Source organism: Urtica dioica, chromosome 2 (genome assembly GCF_054948205.1).
Source record: "Urtica dioica subsp. dioica isolate 48M chromosome 2, U.dioica_male_clone48M_v1_H2, whole genome shotgun sequence".
NCBI lineage: Eukaryota > Viridiplantae > Streptophyta > Magnoliopsida > Rosales > Urticaceae > Urtica > Urtica dioica.
The window spans coordinates 14,107,909-14,120,450 of NC_142757.1; the positions used below are offsets into that span (position 1 = coordinate 14,107,909).

The 12,542-nt window shown below is 36.3% G+C and overlaps 1 protein-coding gene and 1 long non-coding RNA gene across 2 annotated transcripts; both read left to right on the plus strand.

Annotated features, from left to right (window-relative positions):
- Window positions 1-10,545: 10,545 nt before the first annotated feature.
- LOC149404099 (uncharacterized) lies at window positions 10,546-11,273 on the plus strand (the record flags this gene model as incomplete). The annotated part of the gene is made up of 2 exons (XM_089607401.1): window positions 10,546-10,904; window positions 11,024-11,273. Coding segments are annotated over 2 exons (609 nt in total), but the record flags the coding sequence as incomplete, so codon positions are not given.
- An 89-nt stretch (window positions 11,274-11,362) lies between these two features.
- On the plus strand, window positions 11,363-12,023 carry LOC149404100 (uncharacterized). The gene is made up of 3 exons (XR_016295584.1): window positions 11,363-11,464; window positions 11,651-11,773; window positions 11,871-12,023. It is a non-coding gene; the product is annotated as an uncharacterized LOC149404100 (long non-coding RNA).
- Window positions 12,024-12,542: the final 519 nt, after the last annotated feature.

The following is a 12,542-nucleotide window of genomic DNA, read 5'->3' on the forward strand; positions in this document are numbered from 1 at the left end:
AATTTTATTTTCAAATAATTTTATGTGTAGAAAACGTTATCACAACAAGCATCGCAAGGGACATGGTTGCCGGAATCGGGAAAGAGTGTTTTGAAAGAAGCTTTGGGAACGTCGCGAGTTTGCGGTCAATCCAAACACACGTCGCGTTTTAAGTACTTTGTTCCTCCAACGCCCAACGAAGAAGTAATGAAGATGCGTCGGGAAATGAGCGAGTTAAAGTCTTTGGTGATGAAGGCATTCGGTGGAAATGGTAGCATTAATGTCGAGTCGCCTAGTGTCGAGCAAGTGAAAGAGAATCTCAACGCGAAGGTTGTTGATGATAAAGAGATGGCAAATGTTGAAGAACACGTCAATGAAGCGGTCTCTTTAGGTATGTTCAATTTTTTTTTTATCTATTTATTAAAGATAAATGTTTTGGTATTAAGTTATTGATAAAATTCTTGATTCGCTTAGAACACGACGATGTTGATGATCGTCCGAAGATCGATCCTATCATTGTTGATGATCGTCCGAAGATCGATCCTATTGTTGTGGAAAAACCAAATAGTGTTCGTGCTAGTTGCTCTTTGAATCCAACCACGCCGGTGACACCGAGTTCGGATGAAAGCGTCGAGTGTCTTCTTTTCATTGATGACACCGAGTTCGGAGGCACAATTCATGTTGCAAATGGGCGAGCGTACATGAATGGAGGCGTAGTTCATTTCTCACCTTTGGAGGAAGGAAATTTACGCGTGGCCGTTTTGGGGGTTTTGATTAAAAAAGCAAAATTGCCAATTCCCACCGAAGAAGCTCAAACCGTTGAAGATGCTATAGGCGGGTTTGTCTCGTGGCCGAAGAGACTCATGGAAATGGACTCGGGAATAGAGAGTCGCGGTCCGGTTGTCAAAGAACTCTCAAAGCTCGGTTTTGAGAGTGAAGCTAGCATCGATGATGCTAAGAAGATTCCGTACAAGGTGATTAATCCCAAGTATCGATTGCTCGCTCAACATGCCAACAAAGTAATGTTACCGGAAGACGATGTGATTATGGTCAATGTTAGTCCAAGTCTCGCGGCTATCCCGATTCCGGTGTCATTTGAAGACATTTCCGATTTTTTGCAATACTTGGAAATTGGCGCGGGGAGCATAACGGTTTATATGGAGTAAGAGTTTTCTTTATATGCGTTTTTTAATATCAATATTCAATATTTAGTGTTTTGATCAACTAAATATTTGTTTGTCATAGCTATCTACGATCGAGGCTAGAAAAGGCGAAGAAGACTCGAAATTTTTGTTTTATAAATCCGAGCTTAAGTTCGTATATACAAAATGACGACGAGGAGGCTTATTTGTCAAAACGAGTCAAGGACGTTGGAAACGTGGTACGACATTGCAAATTTGGTGAACTAGTTTTGATGCCGTATAACAAAGGTGCGCATTGGATGCTCGTTGTCCTCGACCTTTGGAGAAATAGCGCTATGTTCTTTGACCCGTTGAGAAATAAAATCCCAACGGATTTAAATCGATTGATAAAAAGGTAATATTTTGATTTCTTAAATAATTTTTATTATAAACCGTTCTAGATGTTTTTTCTCTTATAATCTCCGTGTTATATAGGGTTCTTGTTGATTTCAAGCTCGAGCATCAAAACGCCAATAGTAACGGGCAATCAACGTACATCAAGGCTTGGGACGCTCCGAGACAAACGGGAAACACGGAATGCGGGTATTTTGTCATTTCTTATATGCGTGATATAGTCGTAGGAGGTGTAGAAAAATTAGAAAATAAGAAATCCTATACAAAAGAGGATTTAGAGAGAGTTAGGGAAGAATGGGTAACTTATGTACAAACATTTATTAACTGTGACGATTAGCTAGTTTTTTCGAAGATGTATATATTAGATTTTGAATGTTTTAAAGATGAGGATATTTGAGATGATATATTAGATATTTTGTGTATTGAAGATTATTTTCAGGTGCTAGTATCGTGTAAAAAACAAATTGTGGATTGAAAATAAATGATTCTCGCCGCGGCGAACTATACTTCTCGCCGCGGCGAGACAAGATACCGAGAGCAAGCAAATTAGAAATCTTAGTCTCGCCGCGGCGAGATTTTTTCTTCGCCGCGGCGAGTTTTTAAAAAAAAATTCATCGCCTTCCTACAACGCATTATATCCGTTGTAGAATCATCTCGCCGCGGCTAAGATTTGACGTCGCCGCGGCGAAGTATATTTTTCGCCGCGGCGACGTGCTTCTACAACGGATTGAAAATCCGTTGTAGAATGTTCTCGCCGCGGCTCGGAACGTACCTCGCCGCGGCAAATAACTCGCCGCGGCGACGTATAATTCTCGCCGCGGCGAGGTCCTTCTACAACGGAAAATCAATCCGTTGTAGAAGCACGTCGCCGCGGCGAAAAATATACGTCGCCGCGGCGACATGTGTGAAAATATTTTAAAATTACACAATGGAATTAGACCGTTGTAGAAGCTTCTACAACGCTTAAGAATCCGTTGTAGAAGCGTAGTTTCTACAACGGATAATTAAGCGTTGTAGAAAGCTGTTGGATTCTACAACGGATTTTTAAGCGTTGTAGAAGCTTCTACAACGCAGGATTCTACAACGCTTAAGAAGCGTTGTAGAATCATTCTACAACGTTTTTTAAGCGTTGTAGAATCCTATTTTTGTAGTAGTGGTTGCTCAACTTTTCGAGCAAGATTATTATTTAAAGTTTATAAAGAATGGAATTCGTATTTCTTTTTCTAATTCTTTTGTCACTGATGCATGTATGAAGAATGGTCTTTTTTACATCTATCCCACTCAACCTTCTCTTTTAGACACCGAAATAGATAACGATCTAATTAGGGAGCCAAAGAGGATCAAACTTTCTGAATCCTCCGATCTAACAAAATCAACATACCTCTGGCACTTAAGACTTGGTCATATCAGTCTAGATAGGATTAAGAGACTTGTGAGGGATGGTCCACTCCAAGCCTCTGCAATAGGTTCACTACCTACTTGTGAATCCTGCATAGAAGGAAAAATGACTAAGCGACCTTTCTCCGATAAGGGTCGAAGAGCCACTGAGTTGCTGGAACTAATACATTCTGATGTATGTGGTCCGCTCAACCAACAGGCACGTGGAGGATACGAATACTTCGTTACCTTCACTGATGATTACTCAAGATATGGGTTTGTCTATTTGCTTAAACACAAATCCGAGACCTTTAACGTATTTAAGGTCTTTAGGGCTTTAGTGGAAAAGCAAACTGGCAAAGTGATCAAAACCCTTCGATCTGATCGAGATGGTGAGTATATGTCTGGAGAGTTCGATGACTTTCTTAAAGAAGAAGGTATCGCTTCTCAGCTTACCGCACCTGGCACACCTCAACAAAACGGAGTGTCAGAGAGAAGAAACCGAACTCTTTTGGAGATGGTTAGATCAATGATGAGTTACTCATCACTCCCGCTTTCCTTTTGGGGATATGCCCTCGAAACAGCCGCTTATATTCTGAACCAAGTTCCGTCCAAAACGGTTCCTGGTACTCCTTATGAACGATGGACTGGCCGTAAAGTGAATCTTGGCTGCATCCGAATTTGGGGTTGCCCTGCACACGTGCTGAGGCAAAAGACTAGCAAGTTGGCTAGTAGGTCAGAATTGTGCCTGTTTGTAGGATATCCGAAGGAAACCAAAGGTTTTACTTTCTATAGTCCTGAGGACGATAAGACTTTCGTTAGCACGAATGCTCGTTTCCTCGAGGAGGACTTTATGAAAGATGCAAAACCTAGAAGCAAAATTGTGCTTGAAGAAAAGTTGGGTGAGGAAACTTCTACCTAATCTGTAAGAACAGTTCTTACCCCAACTGAAACACAACCTAACTCATCAGAATCTCGTCAAGTAGTACTTAGACGTAGTGGGAGGGCTACTCAAAAGCCTGACAGGTACATGTCTTATGGAGACTCTCTTGTAGCCGTCTTCGACATGGATGACCCTGTTTCCTATAGCCAAGCGATGGCTTGTTCTGAATCAAACCTTTGGCTTGACGCCATGAAAGTTGAAATGCACTCGATGTATGTCAACAATGTCTGGAAACTTGTAGACCTTCCTAAAGGGATTAAACCCGTAGGGTGTAAGTGGATATACAAGAAGAAAAGGGGTCCTGATGGGAACGTCGAGACGTTCAAAGCACGACTTGTGGCGAAGGGTTATACCCAACAAGAAGGGATTGACTATGAAGAAACCTTCTCGCCAGTCGCGATGCTTAAATCCATCCGCATACTCCTATCCATAGCTGCAGCTCTCGACTATGAGATCTGGCAAATGGATGTCAAGACAGCCTTTCTGAATGGCAATCTTGACGAGCGCATTTACATGGCTCAACCAGACGGTTTCGTGGATAAAGGTCAAGAGACCAAGGTTTGTGAGTTGCTTAAATCCATTTATGGACTAAAGCAAGCATCTAGGTCATGGAATATTAGATTCGATGAAACTGTAAAGAGCTTTGGCTTTGAACAGTCAATAGATGAGCCTTGTGTTTACAAGTTAATACACGAAGGCAAAGTTGTGTTTCTGGTACTATATGTCGATGATATACTACTCATTGGTAATGACGTGGGTAAGTTATCTGAGGTTAAAGGTCTGGCTGGCAAAGCAATTCGATATGAAGGATCTAGGAGAAGCCGCGTACATTCTGGGGATCCAAATCTTTCGAGATAGGAAAAACCAGACCCTGTCGCTCTCTAAAGCATCTTATATTGATAAGGTGATGGATCGCTTCTCGATGCAAGACTCCAAGAAGGGTCAAACACCCTTTAGGCATGGAGTTTCACTCTCTAAGGACCAGTCTCCCAAGACTACACAAGGGATTGAAGACATGAGGAAGATTCCTTATGCCTCTGCCGTAGGAAGCCTCATGTATGCTATGCTTTGCACTAGACCTGACATCTGTTTCGCTGTTGGCGTAGTTAGTCGTTTCCAATCCAACCCTGGACCCGAGCACTGGATTGCTGTTAAGCATGTTCTTAAGTATCTTCGAAGAACTAGGAACTTGATGCTTACATACTCAGGTACTGACCTGACTATGACGGGATATACCGACTCCGATTTTCAAGCGGATAAGGATTCCAGGAAATCCACTTTGGGATCTGTGTTCATCCTTAATGGTGGAGCTGTTGTGTGGAGAAGTATTAAGCAATCTTGCATTGCTGACTCCACAATGGAAGCAGAATATGTGGTTGCTTGTGAAGCATCCAAAGAGGCTGTATGGCTTAGAAAATTCCTTAAGTATTTGGAAGTTGTTCCAAACGTCGACGAGCCCATGACCCTTTATTGTGATAATAGTGGGGTTGTCGCTAAATCAAAGGAACCTCGAAGCCATAAGCGCTCTAAGCATATTGAGAGGAAATACCATTTGATTCGAGAGATCGCGCAGCGCGGAGACGTGGAGGTGAAGTAGATCTCTGGCAGATCTATTCACCAAGGCCCTAGCGAACAAGGTCTTCGACCAACTTCGAGAGGGATTAGGCATGTAGGACTATTCACATCTTCTTTGAGTCAAGTGGGAGTTTGTTGTCAATGGTGCCCACAAGAAGAGTAGTACTGTCTATTTGTGTACATTTGATGTCATATAGTCTTACGAAGACTCTTGCTTGTAATTGCCTATCTATTCATTAATAAAGTTGAAACGTTCATTCATTCTTTCTTTGTTTGAAGCTTTATGATAAAACCTTAGTCTTTTAGTCCATAAACAAACTTAACAACTTACGAAGAGACAAATGTAGATTTGCATGAACAAGCTCTTCGTAGTTTGCTTAAAACGATATATTCGCAATCTTAGGGTCAAAGGACTATTGACCTCAGTATGATTGTTAGTAAAATCTATGATGTCTGGTTATGAGGCATTGAGAGTTGGGGACTCTATAGTTCTTCTAGGTATCTTCCGAAGGTACTGAATTGACCAGTGCACTTCTAGAGACAATATAAGAACAAACCATTTAACCTCTTATGTCTCGATGTCACTATGTATGAATTGCATCATGCTTACCTTAATCCTGAAATGAGACATGCCATTTCACACCTTAGTATTCTCATTTGAGAAAGTCAAAGTTCGGACTCACTATGTGATTCCGAACAAGGCCTATTGGTGAAGTACTAAGTTGTGAGTCTGTCATGAGTAACTTTGTGAAGTTCTCATAGATATGGAATTCATGTACAAGATTGCTGAAATGCAATGTATGTCACCTCATGCTTTGTTCCTTGGAGTGTGAATAAATGAACTGGCCAGTGTCCAAATTGAGTCCTGACTCTTTTGGATGAAACAATGTGACTTGTTAGCTCCTCGTCAATACATTGTTTCTAACTTATTCACAAGCGACAAAGGAGTTGAGGAAATAACAGCTAGAAGGGTAAAATGGTAATTTAGTAAATCCCGACTAGCTGATGACATTCATGAAGGGTAAACATAGATAATATTCAGTGGATCCGCTCATCATAATTAGGTCGAATTCTTGAGTAGAAAACAAATTCATTTGAACCGAGAGATTTTCAGTGTCAGCTCTTTAGTGGAGTCAGTTGGCATTAAGCTAAACTTGGAAAAGGTTTGTGAACTTTTGAGTCCAAGTGTTTAACTCAAGCTTTGTTCATTTGGGTCCATGAGGTCACTGTCACGAATCACATCGATAGGAATAGTTAAACTGGAAGCTAAGTCAAAACAAGAACGAAAATAGTCAAAAGGGTATTTTTTGTCTTTTGAGACATATGATGAAATGAATGTCAATAAATTTTTTGACAAGTTCATTTGATGACTTAATGTCACTCGGCCTTAACTTGATTATTGGGCCTTGTGAATTAATTTCATTTCGTAAGAATTTTATTGAAAATTCTTAATGGGCTTTTCTCATGTTGTCATGAACAAATGAAGAAGCTTCTAGAAGCTCCTTCTAGATGAGAGATGGGCGCCCAAAATACCCAAGAGAAAGAGAATATTTTGTGCATAAATGTATCAAGATACTTGCCAAAAGAAAAAGAGGAAACAAATTTCCTCTATGAGGAAACAAGGAGAATCGGCCAAGGCACCAAGAAGGGAAACAAAAGAGGAAACTAATCCCTTGTGGATTGTATGAGATGGGCGCCTATATTGATAGGTATGGGTAATAAAAGATTGCTCATAAAGGCTTGGAAAATAAGAGGAAACTACTTCTTTCCAAGGCCAACCCCTCTCCTATAAATAGGACCCTCATTCCCTTCATTTCATTCATTCAACATAAGTTAGAGATTGAGAGACTCTCTCTCTAGACATTGTTGGCCAAACTCCTCTCTCTCTCTCTCTCTAGTTTATTTTCGATTTTTTCTTGTCTTGGCACCTAGGTCCTCACTCGACCTAGTGTTTAGCTCTGCGACTTCGAGACTCGTTCTTAAGTCGTAGCGTTTAAAAGTGCCCACTCACTGATTCCTTCTTTTCGAGTGATTTAGTGATAGAAACTTTCGTGGTTGCTCGAGGTGCCGAGGAAAGAAATAGAGACGTGCTGCGAGGGGAGACGAGCGTTGCAAACTTTCCACAAGCTTCTTCAAAGTTCAAGCTTCAAGAAAGGTTAGTAAACTTCTAGCTCATATTGGTTTTTAATTACATGTACTTGCACTTGTCTAGGTTAGTAAAAACTGTTTTACTTGTAAAAGAAAATTTTTAAAATTCCGCCGCTTATCAAAGCGTTAGTTATTTTCTCAAACCCTAGATCGATTCCAAGAATTCGAAGAAGAAACCTATACGAAAAAGGATTCCAATGAGAGCGGTATATTGCTATCAGATACAACAATGTTATAATCACACGAGTACTCTACTAAGAAGTGGTAGATTATTTCGGCAATATTTAGTCGACGCCTTTGCCTCCGTAGAAGAAGATCGATTAGATTTTGTACGAAAAAATCACAAAATTTGAGGTCATAAATATATCAAGGTATACAAGATGCTATTAGAAGAGGAGATACTAATGCAAATACTATAGGAAAAAGAATTATTCTTCCATCGAGTCACACTGGAAGTCCAAGATATATGATGCAAAATTATCAGGATGCGATGGCAATTTGTATAGAGTATGGAAATCCTGATTTATTTGTAAATTTACTTGCAATCCGAAATGGCCGGAAATTACAAGAGCGTTATCTATGATTCCTGGCCAAAAAACAGAAGATAGACCTGATATAACAACAAGAGTATTCAAAATGAAATTAGATCAAATACTTAAAATAATCAAATCAGGAACTATATTTGGACCGATTATTGCTGATTTATACGTTGTTGAATTCCAAAAAAGAGGATTACCACATTGTCATTTCTTATTTTGGTTACTTCTCGAAAATAAGATACATGAACCTTCACAAATAGATAACATAATTTCGGCAGAGATACCAGACCCTAATGTAGATTTATTGGGATATAACATAGTGACTCAATTTATGATACATGGGCCATGTGGTCTTGCTAAAACTAATGTTGCGTGTATGAAGAATTCAATGTGTTCAAAAAAATTTCCCAAACAAATCATAAATGAAACAACAATTGATGAAAATGGAATTATTAACTATAAACGTAGAAATACAAATTTTTATTCAGAAAAGGAACATATTAAATTAGATAATAGATTTGTTGTACCTTACAATAGAGAACTTTGTCTCAAATTAGACAAAATTTAATGCTCATATAAATACTGAAATATGTTCGCAGTCAATGTTAATAGAATATTTATTTAAATACTTAACTAAAGGACCGGACCGTATAAGAGCAGCATTTGAAGAGAATATATGTTTAGAAAATTTAGTAGAAACAAATGTAATAGAGATTGATGAAATTAAAAATTATCTTAATTGCCGTTACATTACACTCTACGAAGCTATATGGAGATTATTTGAATATTCTATACATCATAGAATACCAGCTATTCAAAGATTATCTATTCATTTACCACATACACAAAATATTACATATCGTTCGAATCAGAAACTCGAAAATATTTTACAACAACCTGGAATTCAAAAAACAAGTTTAACAGAATGGATGACAATAAATACATCAAATGAAGAAGCTAGAGAGCTTACTTATGCACAATTTCCAAAAAAATGGGTTTGGAATAACAAAGATAAAATTTGGACTCAGAGACATTCTGGTCATACAATTGGACGAACATATTTTGTGCACCCAAATTCAGGAGAGTTATACTATTTACGATTACTACTAAATCATAAAAACGGTGCTACTAGCTTTGCATCACTAAAAACGATTGACGGCACTATATATCATACTTTTCAATCTACGTGCAATGCATTGGGATTATTAGGCGATGATAAAGAATGGAATGATTCAATTTTGGAAGCCGCATTTATCTCAACATCAACACAATTAAGACAATTATTTGTTTTGATTCTACTATTTTGTAATGTAAATGATCCAATAAAACTGTTCGACCAACATTGGAAACTCATGACAGATGATATTACATTTAAAATTCGCAGATTATTCAACAATACTAATTTTCACATACCTGATCAAGAACTCTATGATTATGTGTTGTATGAATTAGAAAAAATATTGAATATGAATTCATCAAGCTTGAAAAATTACAACCTACCCCTACCAAAACAATCATTATTAGAAGATTTAAATAACAAGCTTATAAGAGATGAGTTAAATTACGACACAAGTAAATTAAAAGAAGACAATAAAAGTTTAGTTAGTCATTTAAATGAAGAACAAAAAAAAATTTATGAAAAAATTATAAATTCGGCTATAAATCAAGAGCACAAGCTATTTTTTATATATGGACACGGAGGAACCGGGAAAACATATTTATGGAATACTATAATTACTAAATTAAGATCAATTAATGAAATTGTTTTAGCTGTTGCTTCATCTGGAATAGCGTCTTTATTGTTACCAAATGGTAGAACAGCGCATTCTCGATTTCGAATACCATTATCAGTAGATACATTCTCTACATGTTACATCAAAAAGCAAACACAATTATCAAAATTAATTGAAAAAACATCTCTTATATTATGGGACGAAGCACCAATGAATAATAAATATTGTTTTGAAGCCTTAGATAAATCACTACAAGATTTGAAAAATAATAGCACACCATTTGGAGGAATGACAATGGTATTGGGCGGTGATTTCCGTCAAATCTTACCCATTGTAGCATCAGGATCTAAAGAACATATAATTGATGCAACTTTAACTAATTCTTATCTATGGAGACATTTTGATATTTTAACTTTAACAAAAAATATGCGACTTACTCAACATAATTTATCATTAGAAGAAAAGAATGAAATAAAAGAATTTTCCTCATGGATTTTAAGCATTGGCGATGGTACTGTAGAAGGAATCAAAGATATGGAAAACGAAGATGCTACATGGATAAAGATACCTGAAAAATTCATACTACATTATGACTTAGACCCCATTCAAACAATTTCGAATTCAATATATACTGAATTTTTTACAAATTTGATAATATTGAATATTTAAAACAACGAACAATTGTATCCCCCAAAAATAAAACTGTTGATAAAATAAATCAACACATTATATCATTATTGTCTACTGAATCCAAAACTTATTATAGTTGTGATACTATTTCAGCATCACATGGAAACGTGGACGAACTTAATATTCTATATCCGGAGGAATTTTTAAATACACTTGTTTTCAATGGACTACCACCACATGAATTCACTCTAAAAATAGGAACACCCATCATGTTATTAAGAAATCTAAATCAGTCATTAGGACTATGTAACGGAACCAGACTACTAATTACTCAATTAACGAATAGAATAATTGAAGGACAAATCATTAATTCTGACAGTACAAATGAAAAAGTTTACATTCCTAGAATAGAGATGACTGTACATGAATCAAAATGGCCTTTCGTATTAAAAAGAAGACAATTTCGTGGTACCTAGGATAGCCTAGTGGTAATTCCACACTACCTCTTGTGTGGAGGTCATGGGTTCAATCCCCACTGCAGCAAAGCTGCCTTAAAAAAAAAAAATTAAAAAGAAGACAATTTCCTGTAAAAATCGCATATGCTATGACAATAAACAAAAGTCAAGGACAATCTCTTGATAGAATTGGTTTGTATATAGAAAATGAAATATTTACTAACGGTCAATTATATGTAGCTTTGTCAAGAGTAAAATCACCAAATGGTTTATCCATATTAATTCATGAATCCATGAATAAATATCCAAATCATGTCAAAAATATAGTTTATAAGGAAAATCTTTATAATACAAAATAGTTACATCATATAAAATTCGAAATTAATTCATTCATGTATATAAAATAATTTTCATGACATAAATATTGTCAATGCCAATAATTATATCAAACAAACAGCACAATAGTCAGCAACAAGAGGTCCGTGAGAGTTCATGATGACTGTATCATTAATTTGAGCATAAGCGAGAGTTTCCTCTGCTCAAAGAAGAGGTAAACACATTACATTTTTAATGTCAAAGTCATATCATAACGATAAAGACAGTCATTATTGCACATTTTTTTCTTTAGTTCATTTTCCCAAGTCGTAATAATGTGAAACCCTTTATGCTAACCACAGCAAAAATATTTTCACAAAATTGTAGAGACTAAATAAAAAATATTTGTTGATTATTATAGGGCCAGAAACAAAGGTCGCAACCCTCCAGTGTAACGATACAATCAACAAAAATATCAAGCGCCAAAGTTGTTGCATGAATATCACAATATTTCAAGAACACCCAACACTCAAAATATATTCAGGTAGTACTTTTTACGTCCGATATCATCATCTTTATGCATATATTAGTTGTTATTTTATTTAATATTATTTCATACTTCAAATATATTTTTTATATAGGTAGCAGGAAGCAACATCAAGGAACACAATTAACATTCAAAACATCTCATTAGTTATTTCCATTATTGTATGTATATATATTTTTAAGCCCATTTAGAATTATTTATTATATGCATGTAAACTTTCTATCATTTTTAATTAAATTTGAGCATTTCTTTTCATTCGTAATAAATTTAAAATGATAATATCGACGATATTTTCACAACAATTTGATTGAAAATCCGGCAATCCAATGTTTAGATCAAGACACTTGACCATAAAATTATCAAACCATCTAAACTAATATGATTGTATGATGATCATATATCTATATGAGCTCCTGATAACTTAATATATATCTTTTTATGAATACTTTCATTGCTAAAATAAAGTAGTACATATCTCCATACTAATATATAAAGAGAAACACACAATAAATATATATATATATATATATATATATATATATATATATATATATACTGAATGCAAATACTACATTTTTTAATATAAAATATGAGGAGCCAATAAATTTCTAAATATTTACATAATATTGTTATTGATCAAATAAACACTAAATTTTAAATCCAAATCAACAAAATTTCACGTTCTTAGAATCCGCAGCAACGCGCGGGCAACCAACTCGTTCTTTCTATAATTCTCCCATTGCTTCTCTTAGTGGGTTTGATCGAC